Here is a 23132-nt window from a genome sequence, read left to right on the forward strand (position 1 = left end):
TTCTCAATTGTAAAATAATTGTCCTGCAAAAAAAAATCATTGTATATAGGTCTACTTTTAGAGCAAACATCACAAATTGTTTCCATTTTCATAAACTGTCACTGATTGAGAACAGATTTGCAGTAGGCCATTAAAGGGGAATACTTGTCTACACCTATAGGTTTGATAGTATCTACTGCATAAAATATATATTGCAACAATCTTTGGATAAGGCAAACACATTTCTCAAGCTTTTCATGCCTCACACAAGCATGGACTTGATTTCCAGCAGACTCAGTAAGGTCCTTGTAATCATGATTGTCAGAATATATTATAATGAATACATCAAAATATTCAATTCCATTGTTTGTGTTTAAGAACGAAGTTCGTAAAGAATAAAAAAGGATCTGCAGGCACCACAAACAGGTTCTTTGAATGCATGTTTACGGGCCAGTTATACAGGAGCATACCTGCAAAAAACTGCTGGAGTGCGCATGCTGTGTCTTGTTGATATCCGTGAGGGACGTGTGAAATGTATGCAGGGTTTCTGAGTGGTTATGCTTTCTGACATTGCACTGACAGGTTCTACAGTTAAGAATCGCTCCTTTAGCTCATCACAGTGAAGTTCAGAACAAACGCAGGTTGGCTGTGACTGCTTTCTCACAAGTATTTGTGGTGTGTTCGCATACATAGCAGATATAACCCACAAAAAAACACTCACACGCACAAACTGCCAGTAATGCATAGTTAAGCATTCTGCCAGGGCTTCTACTTCTGTTCAGTTTTGTTGAGCACATAACCAAAGTCAATATCAACTCAATAGGTGGAGTGTAAAATTAGAGGCGTGCGACCTCTGACATACAGTATATAGCAAATGTAAGTCGCTTTGGATAAAAGCGTCAGCTAAATGAACAAAATGTAAATGTAGAGGTCAAAACTCATTTTAATGATTTTCAATTCAAACCTTTATGGTTGGATTATGAATTAAAAGAGTATTTCTCTATGTCAACAAAAGGTCACAGCATGTATGGGTCTATTGGAATACATTAACAGTATCTGGGCAACATCACTTGGACACTGCAAATATAACATGATTTGTTATTCCTCTGAAACTGTGACAGTTTATGTAAAACTATGCAAAACATCTTTTTAACCATATGGAAACAAGCACAGAAAAGGCAATCATAAAGTAAACCTTCACCAATAACTCTGACTGCAATCCAGCACAATATTCCTCAGGCAAACTTTATTCCACTAGTAGGCATGCATTAGTTCTGACTTGTCTTGTAGGTGGATGGAAGTCGATTGCAGCCATTTTATTCAGAGGGGTTTCTCATTTTACTGAGTCACTCTGTGTCTTGCTTCTCGAAGAGCCTGCAGGGTGAGAAATTGATTAAAGACAAATAATATCAGGGCAACATGAAGAAATATAATATCAGAAGAATGGGATGGTCTAGAATCAGATAACATGCAAGAAAACTGATCAATGAATGCATGTAAATATTACAATTATCTGTTCATATTATGACAAAACAACTACTATTTATGAATATTTTGAAACCATGTTCTAACTAAGTAATTGCTCTGCTTATGGAACAGAGCTAATTGCTCTGTTTATGCAAACAGGGTTTGTAACAAAATAACACTTCTGTCATGACAACTCTCAGGACAGGAATGTCTGTGTTGACCTTCTGGATGGCTTCGCTGGCAGAGTCATCCTGCAGCAGTTTTGCCCGGTCCAGTGCCCTCTCAAAGTGTAACACACAGGCCTTGTAGTTACCCAGCTTCACTGTGTCAGAGAGACAGAGGATGTAAAATGATCTAATTGTACTGCATGGCATGGATCAAATACACATAACAACCACATTAACTCCTATTGATTCGAAGCAATGTGGGAAATTTGATTATTCGTAGTCAGAGAGTCTATTAAGCTTCCTGGGCGATTTTGGTCAATGTAGTTTGAACTCACATTCTGCCTGTGCCATGAGCACACTGGCATTGAGCTGCCATTTTTCATCGCTGATGTCATCTGCAGCCATGAGCGAGCGGGAGCCATAGTCTCGTGCTTCGCTGTAGCGTTTCAGCTCTAGGTAACAGCGGCCGATCTCATGGAACAACCAGGCTTTCTCCAACCCGCCACATACTAGAGGCAACTTCTTCTCCCAGCTACACAAACACACACAGAACAAAATGAAATGACTATTACAATAGATTTCTCTGTGTACATCAACACCAAAGTCAATATTAATTAAAGGCAAATGCACTTACACTTCTATAGCTTGTTGAAACTTGCCAATCCGTGCGTACACACGGCCAATGTTGTCCAGAGCTCTGGATTTACTGTCCATCAGGTCGCTATGAAGCGAAGCACAAACCAGACGAGTTGTTTATTAACCAACCAAGAAAAACAGAAAGGTAGCTTTCCTGCTCTTATGGTCGCCTACCCTTTCTTGGCCAGCTCCAGATCCTTCTCATGATGATGCAGAGCCTTGTCCATATTCCCAAGATCCATCAGTGCATTGCCTACATAGAATATAAGAGAAACTTTTAACATAGAGTTTCATATTTCTCATTCTTGTGCTACTGATATTATAAGTATATGACTACCAATGCAGCTGTGGAGATTCCCAAGCACTTCTCTCTTATTGGGCAGCACTTCCCCAGACCATTCCTTCACCACCTTCATGAGCTCACGGGCCTTCTTCAGACCGCTTTCTGTGTTGCCTGAACTCAAGGCTGTCAAATGAAGAAATAATACTCAAATCCAATAACACACAATACATTTTCAGATAATTGTGTAGAGTAGTTCTATCCAAAAGTCCTGTGATTATTGTAGAGCATTGAAAATACATTATTCTGATTCTGAAATGAGGTTTCTCCTTCAGTGCATATCTATAGAATTTCTCACCTGTTTTGTTGTCTGTCAGGCCAAAAATCATAAGTCTAAAATCTCAGTCACTTTCCAACCAAGCAGCTTTTCTATTTGTCAGTGCTGTGAATTTGCGGAACCAACTTGAACCTGTTGCGAAATCTACATAGAGAAATCTTTCACCCTCATCCTCAATTCCAAAACACCCCAATTCTTTTTGAAAGGACTGGATTTTGACCATGGTAATTTGCAGGGCAACGGTAAATGTGACCCCAGCTTTAAAGTAATAGCACATCTCTTCTCAGCAAGTCATAATATTGGATCTATCGCTTGTGTCCATGGCACAGATGGTACACAGTTACATGCCAAAGTTTAATAATTAGGATCAGAGTTTTGTTCACATGTCCTCAGCAAGCACTATTAAATATTTAAATAATCAGATGGGTGTGTTATGTTTAAACAAACATTGTGTGGGGTGACCTAGAGAATAATTAGGACCATAATCCCGCCCTAACCTCAATGTTGTTCCTGATGAAAGTCAGCCACTCATCAATTACATGCTCTACCATTCAAAAAATTGTGGTCAGTAAAATATATATACATTTTTAAATAAATAACTGCTTTTTTCAGCATTAATTCATTAAATTGATAAAAAAACAATTTATAAATACAAGTAACCTGTATCCACAAAAATATTAAGCAGTACTGTTTTCTTCTTTGATAATAATAATTGTTTCTTACACCAAACCAGCACATTAAAATGATTTCTGAAAGATCTTGAGACACTAAAGACTGGAGAAATGTCTACTGAAAATCCAGCTTTGCATCAAAGAAATAAACTACATTTTAAAATATATTACAATAGAAATTGGTTGCTTAAACTGTAATATTTTTACTGTATTTTTGATCAAATAATACAGAAGACTTGGTGAGCAGAAGAGACTTCTTTCAAATATATAAAGAAATTCTTCTAACTCCCGAACATTAGAATGATAGTGTATGGTTTTGCAAGTGTAACATGAGTATGCGTCTAATACTAAATTACTTGCTAGGAACCTATACTGTGAACTTTGACCCGTCCGAGATTCAGTCAGAGAGTCACCTGTGTCAATCTCCTCCAGACTGTCGAGGACGTATCGAGTGGGGTCTGATGGAGGCTTGTGAAGAACCCGGTTCCACTGCTGCTGCATGAGTTTTCTATCTCGTTGACGAGCGTAGATGGGCTTCTGCTGCTGCCAGAATGCCGTCCGCGTGTCCAGATATGAGATACAGCCTACGATCAGATCTTGCACACGCTCTCCAGTTCGTATCTTACCTTTTATAAGATCTGTATTGGAGCAGATTGCGAAACTTTACATAGAATATGCACTTTCACAGATGCAATCTGACATTTGAAAAGGTCTACAAAAAAAACAACCCTGAAACACACACCCTCATCTTGCAGAAGTTTCTCTAAGTATTCTCTGTCACTGTATAGCTCTCCCAGAAGTTCCTTGGCTGATTTTTCATTTTTGTCCATCTTCTGGCCATGCTTTTTGGATTCCCTCTTATGAGAATGATTCAAATGCTTGGAACGAACCTTTGAACAAACAAACAAATGTGTTACTAACTGCTGAAATAAACATAAATGGAAAGCATTAACAGTGGCAGGGTGAATGATGAGGGCAAGTGATTTAATGAGAGGGTGAGCAAGAGATAGAGAACATAATTTAGCCAGCTCACCCCATTAGATTTGTGGAAGAAAGACAAGTCTCCTTTATTTTGCAGCTTCACAGAAGAAGGACCTTTTGGGTTGGGGTGAAAGATGTTGGTAACTGAGGTCTGTTTGCTGTGTAAGCAAAATATGAGCACCAAATTTCTCATCATGTGTCTGAGGACTTACTGCCCACTGAGTTGTCGATTGCCTCTTGAGCTTTCTGGATTCCCAGCCTGAACTCCTGCAGCTCTGGACGCAGCTTATTGCCTCGGTGATAGTAGACCAATGCAAACTCAAAATCGCCCATAGTGTAGAGAGCTTCTGCTTTCTGATACAGACCCTGAAGGAGAATCATAGGTTATCTGTTAGAAGAAACTTTTCTTATAAAGCAGTTTACAGTAACTAAAGGCACTGGATGCCCAGAGGAACATACAATGGCACCAAACAGGTTTCTGAATTTTCATTGTTCTTTCAGAATTCTTACATGACACTACATGCTTTGTGGTAACAAGCCAGCTCCTTAACCATTAAATCACCGCTATCACGTGATATACACTGATCTGAAAATCTCTTGGTTTAACAAACCAGGAAAAAGATTTCATTTAAAGTTATGTGCAGAAGTAAATCCATGTATATAGAGAAGTATCTCATGTTCACTGATGCTGCATTTATTTGATCAAAAGTCCAGTTATAACAGGAATATTGTGAAATATTATTACAGTTTAAAAGAACTGTTTTCTATTATAATACATTTTAAAGTGTATTTTATTCCTGTGATGAAATAGCTGAATTTTCAGCAGTCATTACTCCGGTCTTTAGTGTCACATGATCCTTCAGAAATCATTCTTGACGTGCACATCATTTTTGTGCACATGCTAGTCAGCGTTTGCACCTTTTGCGAAGGCTCAAGGTCTTTGGGGTGGATAAAAGTATCATGTTACTGTTCTATAGATCTGCTATTGAATCCATTATATGTTATGATTTTACAATATGGTTTGGTAATTTGTCTGTTAAATCTAGGTCACAATTTAAAAAATGTGGCTAGAAGATGGAAACATAATCGGTATTGTGCCCCTAACTTCTCTTCGGGAGATTTTTGAGAGGTCTGTAAAGAAGCAGAGCCTTAACATTATTGGTGATCCAAGCCATATTCTCCATAAGGAGTATGAGCTGATGCCCTCAGTTAGGAGATATAGGGTACCAACCTTTGTAACCTTTGTAAGTTAAATAGATATAAATTCTCGTTAATTCCATTATCAACTGCTTTACTGAACAATAGGAAATAGGGTTGTGGGAAATGTGTGGGTATTGTGAAATGTATTTAGTGTATGTAAGTGGAATATTAATATTGTCATTTGTGTCTCTCTTGACTGCTCAAGACAAATTTCTCCTTATGGGGACAATAAAGACAAAAATGAAATTATTCTAATATGATGATTTGCTACTCAAGAAACATTTCTTTTTATTAATAATGTTGAAAACTGCTGTGCTGCTAAATATTTTTGTGGATGTAAAATGTAAAAGTCTTTACTGTTCCTTTTCACTTTTCCTAGCAATTTAAATTTTGACTCTCTCTCTCACTATTCCATTTAGAAACTAAACATTTTACTGGGGTTGGACATTATTAATTTAGAGGGTTTATATATATAGTAGCTCCAAATGTATATGGATACTATGCCACACTTCAAAATTAATTGCATTACAAGCAAAATACCAAACTAACTGTCAATCTGAAAAGGCTACTTTTCCAAGAAATAACCTCACTTCTCTAAGCAAGTTTGCAACTACTTTTAGGTGACTTTAGTGCATGGTCTCTCACATTTCACTGGTTTGACCTGTCCTTTTTGTATTTTAGTCTTAATTTTAAACAGAACATTTTGTTTATTAAATCAAAATCAGTTATCAAAATCATGTTATTTTTGTAAGATTCGAAAGCGTGCTTGTGACATAAATGTCACTTGGTTTATCATTTCGTTAACTAATGCAATAATATTTATCAAATTTTAAGTGTGCTACAAGTGTCCACATACTTTCTGGGTCAATTTAGTCCCCTACTTTTGCCAGAATCATCTGATAAGGTTTCAAATTACGCAAGTACGCCCCCTTCAGGACAAGTAAACGCACAGACTCAAAACTGTACCTGCTGGGGCCTTCTGGACCGAACGAGGAGATAAAACAGAGATTAGCAGCACAGATGAACACACCTTGAAGAAGTCTTTGTTGTCTTTGAGGGAGGTCTCGGCGTCTTTCAGCGCGCTCTCTGCATCCCCTAGTTTCAAATAACACCTGGATCTGGCGACCAGACAGTTTTTATCATCCGGCTGTAAACTTAAAGCCTGGTGGGCAACAAAGAAGACACTTATAAAGTGTGAAATAAAGCACTCAGTTTAATGGAAGAAATGTAAAATGTATTTAGTATAATACCCAGTTATAGTGACTAGCTTACCGTGGAAAAGCTCTCAGTAGCTTTGACATACTCTCTCTTCTGGAACAGCTGGTCACCTTCAGCTACATAGGTGCTAAAGGTACTCTTCGGCCCTTGTCCTTCCTCGTTATCGGACATTTTATGCGTATTTATACAAAATTACATCAAAAGCATTCAGTACATATCAATAAATGTACTTGTAGTCCGGATTAGTCTTGTCCGCTGTATCCTAGCGACGCGCCTAACAAAACCCTGAGCGGCCAATCAACAGAGACCTTTGATTGACGTGCAATACGTACCGCGTCATTCCCTCAGGTACATATACATTTTTAATTTACAAAATATATTCTAAAATAATGATCATTTAATGCAGAAAACGTTTTTTTTAAATATACCAATAGAGTAAGAATTTGAAAACGCCTGTGGTGATGCAAAAAATAAAATAAAGTATTAGACGAGACAGAGAAGTTAAGAATTTGCTGAAGGGGAAAACAGAATGAGGCTTACTTTATTTACATGGCTTTTTATAAACGGTCCATACTCAAGACTGTTCCAGCGGAGTGAGCAAAGTCAGCATGGACATTGTCTTCTGAATACACTGAAGATCTTTCAAGATGAGCAATAGGAACGTATTGCAGACAAATGCTTAAACTGCACAGTTTCCTAACTGGGTACACGGTCAGGTCAAAGACAGCAAGAGAATGCTGGAGCACAACAAATCTTCAGCGAGCCAATGTCAAGAAACATTTAGGCAAAACGGTAAACATGGCTCATTGATCATGCCTGCAATTTACATAGACCCATATTATACACACTGTGGACTCAATGTTATCAAGCCCACAAATAACCAGATCAATAAGCTCCTCTGACATCCCTCCCTCCAGAGGCTCTTTAATTCAGAAGTTAATAAGAGTGCTGGCCAAACATGGTCTCTCACTGGGTTTAACCTTTAAGAGTGTAGATCCTAGTGTATTGAAAGATCATCCATCCAAAGCTCACATCCAGCAAATTTACAATAAATATACATATCAAAAAAGTGAGTGTATTTCAGTTAAAAAAAAAAATTAAACAGTCATAAACTATCAACACAAAGAAACACTTTACATTCCAGTAAAATGTACAATGCAGCAAGGGTTTGAATGGCAACATTGACAAATTAAACTTAGAGAGGGACGTGGTCAACAGGTGCGTGAACTCTCTCTGTCTGAACCTCTGTATGCAGTAGTCGAACAATCCACTCGCTTGATGAATGCCAGAACCAGCGTTATTCTTACGGTGAGATTTGGCATGAGGCGCTGCATTCACATAGTTTGCGGAGGTCTTTAAAATGGTTTGCAATGTTGCATAAATAGAATGTGTGAATTCTGACTCTGTACATGTTTAAACAATCTATACGGCACTAGCAGTGATGAATTCCTGTACTAACCAGTGTTTTTTTTTCTGGATTTGGACGATGTGGATCATTTTGCAGTCACTAATATGCTGGGAGAGGGGCTGTGTATGGGCGGATGGGAAATGAGATTAAAGTATTTAGAGTGAGCCTGGGAGAAACAGCAGATTTGCCTGTAGCACTGTCTTATGTTCCCCCAAACATCAATTCAATTTGTAGTTGAAGCTTTTGAACTGAATAAAGTGAAAATGACAATGAATTCAGGGTACATTCAATAGAGTGGATAAAAAAAGAAAAGAAAACTAAAGCTGGAATACAAGGGCCAAAAAGGACACCGATCAAAGAGAGAACTGCAATGCATCATGTTTTTCTGGTACAGAATGGTCATGCCTCTGCTGTTGTTGTCTTTGTGCGTAAGCAGTAAAACAAGTCAATGGCACAGACGCAGGTCCACCTGTGGAGCCCGAAAGCCCATTACACCAGAGTGTAGCACATGAGAGAGCAGGGATGGAGGGGAGTAGTCCGGTTCAGGGGAATTCAGAGGTTGTGAAACTACTGCATACATGCTGAAAGTTGCCAAGTTAGCCAAACTGGAAGAAGAAATTTCCAGGTCCAGATGCTGCAGGAAAAAAAAGACGTGAAAAACATTTAGAAAAGACACTGAAATAAAAAGAATCAGAGTTGTAGCTCATTTGTGTCGATATTCTCATATGATATTCATCACAACAGCTGTAGAGTGTACAGTTGTCTTAATTTGATGTATTTACTAGTGCTGCGCAATGATTAAATCGCATCCAAAATAAGTTGTGTACATAGTGTACCGTGTATATTTACGTATATATAAATACACAGTATATTTTAAATATATTTATATATAATATAAATTGCATGAATAAATATATGCATGTTAACATGCATGTAAATATTTTCTAAATCTATTCTGTACATGTATCTTTATATACAGTATACACATAAAAAATATACACCGTACACACACACATTATATAAATAAAAACTTATTTTGGATGCGATTAATCATTGCCCAGCACTAGTATTTACACATCCGATTAAAAGTTTGTGTTCAGTAAGATTATTTTGAAAGAAATTAATGCTTTTATTCAGCAAGGATGTATAAATTGATCAAAAGTGGCAGTAAGGACATTGTTACAACAGATTTCTACTTTAAATAAATGCTGGTATTTTAAACTTTGTTCAAAGAACTGTGAAAAGTATGGTTTCCACAAAAATATTAAACGGTACAGCTTTTCATCATTAATCATGTTTCTTAAGCATCAAATCAGCATATTAGACTGATTTCTGAAGGATCAAGTGACACCGAAGACTGGAGTAATAATGCTGAAAAATCAGCTGAGATCACAGGAATAAATTGCATTTTAAAATATATTCAAACGGAAAAGATTTCACAATATTAATGTTTTTACTGCATTTTTGATCAAGTAAATGATTCCTTGGTGAGCATTAAGATACGTCTTTTAAAACCATGAAAAATCGTACCAAACCCAAACTTTACAACAATACTGAAATTCAATGGTTTACTGTACAGTCTGAACATGTGATTAATAAATTTATGAAAAGTAAATAAAAGGTTTTCCTTACATGAATTTCCTTCATAACTAAACCCGCCCGGGGCACCAAAGAATGCTTTGAAGATGTTGTTGGCATCAAAGTCTGAAAAAGAGCAAATAAAAAGAAACAAAATCATTAGTCACCATACATTAATCAAATAATATTTTTAGGCTTTTTTTTTTTTAAACGGAAGCTTTGGTTGAAAGACAGTACTATGAAATAAAGCATTAATGAAACCCATATTATAGAATAAAACAGTGTTGACAGAAAGAGAAACAAAAAGAGCCTGAATGTGTGAAGGAGACAGACCCATGTTCATGTCGTCATCCTCCAGGTCGTGGCCGCTGTCATAGCGGGACTTCTTCTTGGGGTCAGAGAGCACAGTGAAGGCCTCGCCCACCTCCTTAAACTTCTTCTCTTCCTCTTTCTGCACTTCAGCACTCGCACCGCTATGTCGGTCTGTGAAAGATACAAGAGAGACCGTGTAACAGAATCAAGAAGAGAAAAAAACCAAACTTTAGGACAAACCAAACTCTTACACACACTGGTGGCCCCATTACTGCTTACAGAACAGACTTCTGGGGAATTTGCAGATATAGACTGTACAAGTAGAAAACACTGATTCTTTCAATGAAATATGTACCTGGGTGGTGCATCAGCGCTCGTTTACGATAGGCCTTTTTGATTTCATCTTCACTGGCATTTTTATCCACCCCAAGGACCTTGTAATAATCTTTCCTCTTGCTTTTCTTCAGCTCTAACTGAGCGTTCTTCAACAGGTTCTTATGTTCTGAAACGCACCACAGAAAAAGAGATTTGGCACATCTTTAATGAAACTGAAACATTTTAACGCACATTCAAGATGAACACACACCTTTAGTCTTCTCTGTTTGATAAACCTTCTCATAGTCTCTGACAGCCTCTTCATACTGCTCTGTGTCCATGTAACTACATCGTAAAACGAACAGGTTAAACAACAAATAAAGTTTCAAACATGTTTAAAGTGTGTAGAAGCACAAACTTACCATTGAGCTCTTCTCAAATAAGCTTTAATATAGGTCTCATCCAGTTTAATAGCCTTTGTGCAGTCCTCAATGGCCTGCTCCAGTTTATTTAACTGAAGACACAGAAGAGAGAGAAACATTATGTGTTAGTGCCAAACAATGACCAAAATGAGACCGACACATGTGACCCAGCTTCAGAACAGTAAGAGGGTCTACTGTTTGGCCTTGTGGGGCACTCCAATACTGATAATGCATTCAAACAAAATGTCTACAGAACAAGGAGTTTTTCAAACGCAGACCTTGGATCCGACGGTGGCTCGGTTACAGTATAGCTTGGCATTAGTTTTGATGTTGTTTGGGTCGATGGTCAGGGCCTCTGAGTAGAGGTCATATGCCTCCTCAAAGCTGCCATCTTTAAATGCTTTGTTCCCTTCCTCTTTCTTCGCCTTCAGGGCTTTAGCATTCTATAACAGAAACAATTACATACTTTACAGACACTGTACTAAAACTTAAAAGAACCGTTCAATTTGCTGAAAATTTACTCAGCCTCAGGCCATAAAAGATGTAGGTAAGTTTATTTCTTCACTGCAGCAGATTTGGAGAATTTTAGCATTACATCACTTGCTCACCAATGGATAATCATTACAATAATCCAAGTGACAAGTAATCCACACCACCCCTGTGCATTAATTAACATCTTGTGAAGCAAAGATGTTAATTAATGCTCAATGAGCTCAATGAGCACTTCATTTTGAACTCACACACTCTATGAGCAGCGTCTTCATGTGCGCGTGCCTCTCAGACCACGAAACAACCTCACAGACAGTGCAATATGGATAACGTGGATTAAATTTATATTTTGGCCAGAAGCAACAGTTTAAAGTTAAAATGCCTTGATGGATTTGTTTCCGATGAACCCACAGTTTACCGCTTCAGTTACATGAATTTCTGTGATGTTTTTATCAGCTGTTTGGACTCTCATTCTGACGGTACCCATTCACTTCAGAGGATCCATTGGTGAGCAAGTGATGTAAAGCTACATTTCTCCAAATATTGGCTGAACTATAACCTTAATCTGAATACTTATAATGCTTTCAAACACACTTACTCTGCAGGCCAGACGGGCCTTCTCATGGTCTGGTGCCATGCGCAGCGCTTGAATGAAAAACTGTACAGCCTTATCAATGCAGTCTTCGTAATACAGACATAATCCCCGCACATACAAAGCGTCGCCATTGGTGGAATCCATCCGCAATATGTCACTGAAGATGCAAAAAGCAAGAGGGAGATGGAAAATATACATCAGTGGTCAACCGATATGGATTTTTCAATGGACGATGAAAACTATGTGGGCAATAGCAGATGTATATCTGTCTATAATATATAGAAAATGTGCACGAAAATACTTTTGGTGGTGAAACCTTTTAAAAACATCCATTTAAAAATAAATACAATAAAACTTATAAGCACACGTCCTGTTTTAATAGGCCTATACTGCAAAACGAGATATTGTACTTCATTTGCCATCACCGAATCATTTTATATCAACATAGCTTTCATTTGAATAATCATATATCGGTAAACTAAATATTTCCTGTAACACTATAGTGCTGTTACCTGGCGACAGATTGGGCCTCTGGGTAGCGTCCCAGCAGAGCCAGACACTCTGCTTTCAAAACCTTGAACCTGTGACATGCAGAAGCGGACTCTAATGCCCGATCCATACAGAACACCACCTACAGAGAGACACACATTCATATTCATCTGTACATCAGACTCTCAGCAGCTAGAAGAGTAATGCAAACACACTCACCATTCTGAAGTCTCGCTTCTCGAAGCTGATCTCAGCCAAGCGCTCAAACTCCAGGATGGACTCTGCATTCTTCAGCTGCAAGAGACACAGGAGGTCAGGGGCCTTATGAATGACATGCCATAAGTTCAGAGGCGATTATGGACGCCTGCAATGAGACGTAATGGTGTACGGTATTTATAGTACATGTACCTCCTGCTGTGCCTGACTGTTGTCTGTTTCCAGCTCTAGAACCTTCTGGAAGCAGCGGCTGGCAGCCATAGCATTGCCGAGCAGCAGGTGGCACTTGCCCTCACGCATGTGACCCTGTGAAACAGAACGATAATGATTAGTGACATACAATTTAAAACCGAATGCTGACTACATTTACATTGATGCCAACACCTACATTTATGGCTGATGCTTATCCAAAACAACATGCATTGCATTCAAGGTAAGCATTTTAGCAGTTCATGAATTCTAAGCTTTTCTTATGCCAGCTGAAACCCTTTGACCTATAATAACTACCTCAAGTACCCCCTGAGATTAACCTTGTAAAGCCTTAAATGTGAAATAATAGTCAGAAGATATTTTGATATGGAATGGACTTTTGAGTGTCATATTTGACACATCAAGCTTTTATGATTCATACAGTATGATATAGTGAGAATATGGAGCTCATATCTGAGACGGACAAAAAGCACCTCAATTTTATTCAGGTGTCCAAACTGAGAAAATCTGCAAATTGGCGCAATTGCAGACACTTTTATAGCTTGTAACGTAAATCACTGAGGTCTTTATAACATGATTTAAAGTTGCTTCAGTCCAGTAAGTGTTTACCTTAAAACATTACTAAAAACAGAAGATATTTTATAACATTTTTACATCAAAAACAAGCATGAACCACAACCTAAACGGGGACACTTTTTAGAGTGTAAACTATCAATAAGACAACAGAAGGCATTTCAGCAAAGTTGATCATGTCAATAACTTAAAGGCCATAGAAATTTGCATATCAAATATGATACAATAGGCTCTTGTTTAAATATTTGTTAAACATTTTTAAAACATAAAAATTAAATTATTAGCTTTTTATCGACTCACAAACACCCTGCACTTCCCTCATGAACCACAGTTTGGGATACCCTGAGCTAAAGCATGGCACCAACTGGAACCTTCGAGATTTTTCTAAAAAAAAACAAAAAAGTAGTCATCCCAAATGCTCAGAACGTCAAAAGGGCTCACCTTCATGAAAGTGTCATCTAACCGCACAGCCTGCTGGGAGTCCTCCAGTGCATCTCTGTAGCGACTCAGCATCATCAATGTGGCTGCACGGTTGCCATAGTAACTGGCATTTTTCGGGCACAAGTCTGTTAAAAGGACACAAACAAAAGATGTAGATAGACACTTCAGTAAACAAAGGGGAATGAAAAAAAAAAAAGTGGTTATTTTTGTTAAAACCGGAATGGAAAAGGTCACCAAAACATTTCTAAAACAAGTGGTTGCTATGACAAAATCTATTCTGGAAATTGTGTTACAGACTTCAAGGAAAACATATGGAGACGAGAGAAACCGTGTGGTCATGAGTGAATATTGAGTCTAATGTGAGGGCAGTATGTGATTCAGAAGTGTGTAGCAACAACCCAATGGAAAAGACGCCTACAGAAAGCTAGGCAGACAGATGAACCACATACAGCAAAGTACACTTTTAAGGGTCCTTACCGATGGCCTTGGTGTAGAAGTTGAAAGCTTCAGCATAGTCCTTCTTGATATAGTATGCATTTCCCTGTTCTTTGAAGCCTTCCGCTTCCCTACGGATTGAGACACAAACAAAAATGATAGTGACTCCAGACACAGAAGATCAGAACAGTTGTTAGAAAACTTAAAATTTAGCCGCTCCAAAACTGAACATCCTCTTTGTGCTTTGGGACATGGAAATGCCACAAATCCTCACAAAAACCAGATGACATAGATCAGAGAATACCGCTGGCATATGCATATCACATTTCGAAGATGTGAGACCTCTAAAGACTGGGCTGCATTATCAGGACTCAGCTCCAGAATACCTGCCTACACCAGTGTAATAAATACTCCAACACACAATTATCAACAGAGGCAGAAGCCCATCAAGGTCAGTGAAAGTGTGTGTGTATTTACCGAATACATTGTGTTCTGAACTATAGGTGTCCTAAATAAGATTAGGCTGCTAAACATAGATACTCCACTACAAGTGGTGTCTGTTTTAAATCAGTCAAACAGCACACAGATGTATGGCATCAGGTGGGATGGGGTGTTTTCTGGGAAACGATGCAGGGCAGTATATGTTCAAAGAAGACTAGAGAACGAGTGTCACATTACCAGCTTTAACTTTACCCATTTATACTGAAGAGTTAAACATACAGCCAGGAACACACCAAGCCAACACCGATGAACTAGTGGTGACGAAAAGGAAACTGCAGGGTCGGCTCACGTCGGCAGCGTCTGACAGACACACTAACACACTGGACACCCGACGGCCAAGTAGCATGTCCATTCTGTGCCTTTATCGTGCACTGGTTTGCCAGCTGAACAGCCAGTCAGGATGATCAGATGGCCCGACGAGCTCCGACGTCAATTCAACATGTCGAATCGGCCGAAAAAACGCAGATGAGGACCAACTTCAGGAAAAAATGATTTCATAGAAATTTGGATTTCATTTGGTTTATTAAAATATTTGTAAGTAAAATTGTTTTGTTTTGTTTTTTGCCGGAAATTAGTTGTTTGATTAATCGAAATAAAAATAGTCGTTAGTGGCAGCCCTACCTATAATACATACATACATGCATACCTACATACAAAAAAAAAAAAAAAAAAAAAAAAAAAAAATAATAGGATCTGAAGTATCTGCTCTGATCTCGTGTAGCTTTCTCTTGCCATGCAAAAAATGTAAACACGTCAGATGTTGTTTGTATAAAGAAAACATGCTGAACGACTAGAAACAAGGTTGTGTTGTTGCGATGCACGAGTCGAGCAGAAAATGACAATATACAGCTGGTCTACACTACTCTTTGAATTTTGAGACCAGCTGCGCATTTCAGCTTCCCGTGTTTCACTGCTGCCTCATTAAATTCATTGCAATGGCAACATGTTGTAAGACATCAACATTTCTGCACAGAAAACACATTCTCCGTAAAAAAAAAAAAAGAGTGCCACAGGACACACAAACCAAATCTGAATGGTTCAAAATACTCAGTGTGGACATCAAACATTTACATCAGATGGCAATCGAATACACAAATAATCAAATTTGGGCTGACAGGGTGAACAAAACTTTTGATTACAGATTACAAAGTCGTTCTTTTTTTTAATGAACAATAAGAACCACTTGCATTATGAAAACGGTGCCTTTCTTGTAAATCCCTGATTTCCTTGATTATCTTCACCCTGGTTTCAGGTCAAGCTGACCAAAAACCCAATGACTTATAAATGACAAATAATAAACTAATAACTCACATCCTGTCACAACTGCAAAGCAAGTCAGCGTGCCATCTACTTCATCAAAAGCTGCTTGCAAATCACACATGAAATATTAGTCAATGACGCCTTTCTCTCTGGAATATTCTCGAGAGGGTTTTACACACCAGTCAACAGCTGAGCCTACTTAATCGCACACCAATGTTCAACATCACTCTCTCTCTTCAGACAGAGAGCAGCTGTAGTGAAGTGTTTGTCCTGTGCGATCATGCAAATATAGTGCTTTATTCAGACGTCACCTTTCACACCCTCCAGTTAATCTGGAAACCAAAAGCAGACTGGTGCTTTCTGAGAGAGAGAGAGAGAGAGAGAGAGAGAGAATGACGTAATGATGTGAATCATTGATAGAGCAGGTACATGAGCTGACAATACTTCAGGTCACATGCACAATTAAGTCATGACGATAGTAGTTGTTTCCTATAAAGTGTATTAGCGCCCACCCACTTTCTCAAGAGCTTTTTTTCTGGAAGTGTTTTTCTCCCATTCATTTTTCTTACCTCAGTTTAAGCCATTAACTAAATCAACCAACAATGAGGTGACTTACAACGATACAAACATTCAATTGAAGCAAAATAACTGAAAATCAGACAAAAAAAATAAAAAGGTACAAGACTGTACTTCATAGTTCTATTGAGGGAAAGAATTACAATCCCATGAAGCATTGCAATTAACATGAATTAAAAATGGCGAAAACATACACATACATTTTGATTCTGACTGGTGGAGATTTCTCTGCAGAATCCCAGGTAAATTAATTTTCATTAGTTGAAAATGATTATTTAAAACATAAATTGAAATAATGCAGGCTGATGGCTTCAACAAAAGCATATAGCATCGATTAACAACCTCACAGCAGGTCTGTCTTTAGAGGAATGAAAATTAATGGGATTTTTTACTTGCAGAGCTCGACTGTTGCACTATTAGTCCAATTGACATTTAGAGTTACTTGGAAAACCATAACTCAGTCTATTAAAACAACAGCAGACAAATTATGTGTGACCCTGGACAACAAAAATTAAATTTTTATATATTTACAGTAGGAAATAAAAGTATAAAATATCTTCATGGCACATGATCTTTACTTAATATCCTAATGATTTTTGGCATAAAAGAAATCAATGATTTTGACCTATACAATGAATTGTTGGCTATTACTACAAATACACCTGAGCTACTTAAAGAAACACTCCACTTTTTTGGAAATAGGCTCATTTTACAACTCCCCTAGAGTTAAACAGTTGAGTTTTACTGTTTTTGAATCCATTAATCCGATCTCCAGGTCTGGCGGTAGCACTTTTAGCTGAGTTTAGCATAGATCATTGAATCAGATTAGACCATTTGGTCATCAAAAATGACCAGAGTTTCGATATTATTCCTATTTAAAGCTTGACTCTTCTGTAGTTACATCGTGTACTAAGACCGACGGAAAAAGAAACGTTTTCTAGGCCGATATGGCTAGGAACTATTCTCTCATTCTGGCGTAATAATCAAGGAACTTTGCTGCAGTACCGTGGGTGCAGCAGGCGGAATGATATTACACAGCGTCTGAAAGCAGTCCCCAGCTTTATCATAGGCTACTGAGCTGGGCAGTAGCCCCTCACTGCAGAACAAAGATCCAGGGGGCGGGGTTGGACCCACATCCAGGGGGTGGAGATGGTAGGTTTAGGGGTGGGGGATGGGTAGGTTTAGGGATCAGGGGGTGGAGACGGGTAGGTTTAGGTCTATGTAAGGTGGGAGGAGTTGGGTCTAGATCGAACCACGCCCCCTGGATCTTGTGTTCTGCAGTGAGGACCATCTCAGCTGGGGACTACTTTCAGGTGCTGCGTAATATCACTGCGCCTGCTGCACCCACAGTACCTCAGCAAAGTTCCTTGATTATTACGCCGGAATTAGAGTATAGTTCCTAGCCATATCGGCCTAGAAAATTGCAACTTTTCATTTTCCATTGGTCTTGGAACACGATGCAATTACAAAAGTGTCAAGTTTTAAATAGGAAAAATATAAAAACTCTTTGGTCATTTTTGAGCGAGATGCTAATGGTCTAATCCGATTCATTGAACTATGCTAAACTAAGCTAAAAGTGCTACCGCCAGACCCGGAGATGGGCTGAATGGATTCAAACAAGGTAACACTCAACTTTTTAAACTCTTGGGGACTTGGAAAATGACCCCATTTCCAAAAAGTGGAGTGTTCCTTTAAGACTAGTTTTGTGCTCCAGGGTCAACTCCAGCACTTGAGAGTTCACCAGGAACATCAGGTCTGTACTGTATATCATTATCCGACAGATAATACTCCAACTACACTTCACATGAGGAAAGTTATGTCAGACACGAGGTTAAATTAACGTATCGCGCGTCTAGTTACAGTTTGGTATCCAATCGTTTCAAGTCGAGGTGCAGGTTCACGTCATGCCTCCGTCCGTCCGCCCACAGAGACTTCAAACAGAAAGTTCCAGAGCCGCTTATTATAGATTGAATAAACATAATCGAAACGCCATATGCATTTAAAGCGACAGTACATCGAAAATTCAAATTCGGTCATCGAAGCAGATGTCAGTCAGCCTCAAATGTTAGCGTTAGTGTCAACCTCATTCCCCATTCACTTTCTTTACACGTCCTTTTGACATATAATAAAACAGAGCTCTGACTGAGGTCGTCATTCTCCTTAACGTGACCTAAATCAGTAATTCGAGTAAGTAAACGATGTCAGAATATACATATTTTGTAGGGAAACTGTCCCTTTAAGAGACGCATTTTAAAAAGCTACGAATCTGTCCGTGCTCCTATACTCGGACAAAACGCATGTGTCAAAAGTAGTGGCCTGCAAATATAGGAGACCAGCAGGAACAGAACGTCATTTCCTCTATACGCATGTGCGTTTCTTTGCATTGTAGTCACCCACTAAGTGTCTCACTAAACAACTATTAATGTTTGACATATTTAAGGCAACAGTGCGTTACTGATGAACAGCTGGATGTTTCTGCTGTTGTCTTTGGGTTTAAGTGCTCTTAAGAGCAATTATGTCACGCTGCCTTCAACCTAATTCTCACCCTAAAACTGTGTCACGGAGTACAGCACATCTGTCGTAATCACACCCTTGATCATCGCTTTAAAAGCTCAACGCTCATCTAAAAGATGAAGAACAACAGCTGGCTAATCGCAAGGCACCCCAGCACTAAAAGCAGCTGGCTGGCACACTAGGCCATAGACACCCCTTGATTTTCAAGTTATGCGGCAGTCGCGATCTCAGGGTCTTTACACAAGAGTGAGCCCGATCACGGCTTCCCTAAAACACAGATACCTCACAAACGGACCGGCCGGCATCTGATTAAAGTGCTCGCTTTTATCAGCTACCTCTCTAACTCCTCGTCGCTGGTCAAGTCCATCTCTGGATCCGCGGACGAGTCGTAGTCAACAGTCGCCATTTTGCTGTAGAGAGGCGGAGGAAGACGCGAGGCACGCGAGCCTTTCATACCGCCTTCAGCTCCGCCTTCCGCAGCCCTGCGCAATATGCCCATATTAGGTCAACGGATATACGACAAAGTGTGGAGAAGCACTTTTAACAAATAAAAGTGCACCTACGTTTAAATCAAAGCTTTTTTTCTAGTTAGTTAAAACGAACGGTTCCAGTAGTTTTTCAAACACTGGCCTTCACTCGGTACATTGTTTTCAAGAGACTACACATATATGGAAGCCCGTTTCCGCCAATGAATAAAAAATAAAAAGGTAATTGCGACTTTTTATCTCACAATTCTAACTTTTTTTTCTCATAACTGCGAGATATAAACTCGCAACTGCGTGAAAGTCAATTGCGAGAAAAAAAAGTCAGAATTGCCAGTTTTTATCTCGCAATTCTGCCTTTATAACTCCCAATTGTGAGTTTATGTCTCACAATTCTGTGAAATAAAAAGTCTAGTTTAAAAGATATTTTAAAGTTTAAAAGATTTTTTTTATTTATTAAAAAAAAGTTATTCAGTGGCGGAAACGGGCTTCCATAGATATCTCTATGGACATCAGTAGTAACTATTAAAATAATGTGAAACAACTTAAATAACTTATTTAAATATTATGTAGGGATTTTGATTCACGTCCGTGACTCGAATCTTTTGAATCAATTAAATTGAAAGATTCGCTCAGTGATCGCAGGTGACATTGCGCTACACCAGTAGGTGGCGACAAATGAACAACAGAAAAAACTAAATGGCTACTACATGAACTCTATTTGTTTTGTCAATGAAATGCCAAATTTGTCAACATTGTCAGATGTCACCACCATAAGATTTTGTGTTCCAAAAATACTTCAATGTGACTCTCGAATAAAAGCTTTATGAACAATAACATACTCATTGTATGTTGTGTTTGTTTTGGTACAGTAATTGATTGATCCATTGGGGAAATCGTGGCCTAATGGTTAGAGAGTCGGACTCGTAATCCAAAGGTTGCGGGTTCGAGTCTCGGGCCGGCAGGGATTGTAGGTGGGGGGAGTAAATGTCCAGCGCTCTCTCCACCCTCAATACCACGACTGAGGTGCCCTTGAGCAAGGCACCGAACCCCCAACTGCTCCCCGGGCGCCGCAGCATAAATGGCTGCCCACTGCTCCGGGTGTGTGTTCACGGTGTGTGTGTGTTCACTGCTGTGTGTGTGCACGTTTGATGGGTTAAATGCACAGCACGAATTCTGAGTATGGGTCACCATACTTGCCAGTATGTCTTCACTTCATTTGATAGTTAAAAAGACGGCAAATTCTGGTTTTCGTCACCACCGTCAGATGCCCCTGCTAAAAAAAAAAACAATAGAAGCCCAATAGAAACCATCACAGAAATTCCAATGGTTTCCATTATAAACCATTAGCTTTTTCCAGTAAAACCATTACAATATTCCTTTTTGTAGTGTGCTTTGGGCATTTTTACAATAGGATTTAACATCCCACCAATAGAATCCATTACATACCAGTAGACACCATTATAGTTTCCATTACAATTCCCATTATAACCATTCAATCCATTACATTTTCTATTGTGTTTTGGGCAGGGTTCTATTGTTTATTTCAGCTGGGGCGTCACCTCTGTCAGAGAAATATTTTGATAATATTTCATTATGATATTTTATATTTGTTGTGGAATTGTTGGTCACATGTGAAAGTGTAGGCTAATCTGTCTGCTAACAAGAGAATGTGTTTTGAAATGTTAAAATCATCTTGAATGCTGTTAAAGATAATGTTGAATTTATATTACAGAGTCCAATGTAAAAAAGCACATTTTGTTAAAAAAAGAGAAAAGTTGGGAGGTTGCATCAAAGCTTAGATCAGTAGCTGAGTACATATAAGATACCGTGATGGAAATATTTGATGTAATGGCCTCAGAAGGAGTCAAAAGGGTATGTTCAACATAGAAGGTTCAGAAAAGTGCAGACTAAGGATGCTCAGATCAAAGGCCGTGTCTCTGTGATTAAATAATCTGTATTTACCCCAAAAGTGCTTAAAACAGTAGAACAGTCATTTGACAAACCAATGACCAGATCAGTATAACCAATTACAGTGAAGAAGACTTGAGTGATATTGATTTTTACTCAACAACAAGGTATGAAGAGCTCAGATGCAAGTGCCATCTGAAATTTTTATCTAAAATAAATAATTTTTATCAGGCTCCTATGTTTAAGTTCAGTAAAATGTATTGTAGTGGCAATGTATAGGTCCTTTTCTATGCAATTAAAGTGAAATAGCTAAACATAAATATAGGAGCCTGATAAAAATGCTAATTTTAGAAGAAAATTTCAGACGGCACTTAAAGGCTTTTGCATCTGAACTCTTCAAACATACATGTATCTTTCTGTTCAGGGAGTCTCTCTTGGTTGTTGTGAGTGGGCTCCCGGCCGTGAATAAACTTTCATTCCTGCAAAGAGCAACTTGGGAGTGGTGTCTGATATACAGTGCCCTCCAAAAGTATCGGAACAGTAAAGACAAAATTGCTCTGTTGGCTGTGGAGTCAAAACATTTGCAAATATGATTAAAAGATGAATATGAGACAAAACTACAGAATGTCACATTTTATTATTGGGTGATTCAACACATAGATGTTTTATCAGCTAAGAAGCTCAGCACTTTTAGAGTTCATCCCACTCATTGATGTGAGCATAAGTATTGGGACAGTTGAACATAGGGCAGATATAAAAGATTAAAAGCTATTATTTAGTTGCAGATCCCTTGCACACAATCACAGCAGTGAGTCTGTGACCCGTAGACATCACCAGACTCTTGGTCTCATCCTCTGAAATACTTTTCCCAGCCTTTAATGCAGCCAATTCCAATTGTTGCTTGTTTTGGGGAGTTTCTGCCTTTACTCTCCTCTTCAGCTGGTGAAATTCATGTTCAATCGGATTTAAATCTGGAGATTGACTTGGGCAATCTAAGACTTTACATTTCTTTGCCCTTATAAATTCCTTGACGGAACTGGCAGGGTGTTTTGGGTCATTGTCCTGATGCAATATGAAGCACTTCCCAATGAATCTGGTGGCATTTTCTTGAATATTGGTAGGCAAGATGGTTTTGTACCCTTCTAAATTCATTCTGCTACTGTCATCATACATTAAGTCATCAGTAAAGTTGAGAGGGCCTGTTCCAGAGGCAGCCATGCATGCCCATGCCATGACACCACCTCCACCTTGCTTTACAGATGAGGCTGTATGCTCGGGATCATTGCAGTTCCCTTTTTCTCCACATTTTTGCTTTCCCATCACTTAGATAAAGGTTCATCTTTGTCTCATCGGTCCATAAACACAGTTCCAAAACTCTTCTGGCTCACCTTTGTGCTTTTTTGTAAACTCTAGTCTTGCCTTTCTATTTTTGGTGCTGGTCAGAGGTTTGCATCTTGCTGTGTAGCATC

The 23132-nt window shown here is 38.7% G+C and overlaps 2 protein-coding genes across 4 annotated transcripts; both read right to left on the minus strand.

Moving 5' to 3' along the window:
• Positions 1-905: 905 nt before the first annotated feature.
• Positions 906-7266, minus strand: LOC306859810 (outer dynein arm-docking complex subunit 4). The gene is made up of 12 exons (XM_079401098.1): positions 6991-7266; positions 6749-6880; positions 4731-4884; positions 4571-4632; positions 4280-4427; positions 3951-4175; positions 2587-2715; positions 2424-2502; positions 2248-2334; positions 1949-2145; positions 1668-1768; positions 906-1353 (listed from the first exon to the last, which is right to left on the minus strand). Exons 1-12 carry the CDS (start codon positions 7105-7107, stop codon positions 1318-1320), a joined length of 1467 nt encoding a protein of 488 aa, XP_079257224.1. The 5' UTR covers positions 7108-7266; the 3' UTR covers positions 906-1317.
• On the minus strand, positions 6991-19769 carry LOC306859790 (dnaJ homolog subfamily C member 7-like; the record flags this gene model as incomplete). 3 transcript variants are annotated; one of them, XM_079401056.1, is made up of 14 exons in its annotated part: positions 6991-8978; positions 9977-10048; positions 10256-10405; positions 10590-10736; positions 10821-10894; positions 10972-11063; positions 11250-11414; positions 12059-12212; positions 12568-12686; positions 12764-12838; positions 12953-13066; positions 13985-14109; positions 14462-14550; positions 19606-19769. In XM_079401056.1, 14 exons carry the CDS (start codon positions 19767-19769, stop codon positions 8941-8943), a joined length of 1578 nt encoding a protein of 525 aa, XP_079257182.1. In that variant the 3' UTR covers positions 6991-8940. The 3 variants fall into 3 exon arrangements, with proteins under 3 accessions (XP_079257182.1, XP_079257183.1, XP_079257184.1); XM_079401057.1 differs by lacking the exon at positions 19606-19769 and adding an exon at positions 16232-16438 and having other exon boundaries at positions 7440-8978; XM_079401058.1 differs by lacking the exon at positions 19606-19769 and adding an exon at positions 14724-14819 and having other exon boundaries at positions 7440-8978.
• Between the last annotated feature and the right edge of the window lie 3363 nt (positions 19770-23132).

The sequence above is a fragment of the Barbus barbus genome, assembly GCF_936440315.1.
Source record: "Barbus barbus genome assembly, chromosome: 3".
Classification (NCBI taxonomy): Eukaryota; Metazoa; Chordata; class Actinopteri; order Cypriniformes; family Cyprinidae; genus Barbus; species Barbus barbus.

Bases quoted from the DNA above. Each gene is read 5' to 3' on its own strand.
- LOC306859810 (XM_079401098.1), bottom strand. From the start codon at position 7,107: ATGTCCGATAACGAGGAAGGACAAGGGCCGAAGAGTACCTTTAGCACC. The intron at 2,716-3,950 runs GTGACTCTCTGA...TTCATTTGACAG, and splicing joins TCTGGAGGAGATTGACACAG to CCTTGAGTTCAGGCAACACA. The intron at 2,146-2,247 runs GTAAGTGCATTT...GTGTTTGTGTAG, and splicing joins TTTCAACAAGCTATAGAAGT to CTGGGAGAAGAAGTTGCCTC.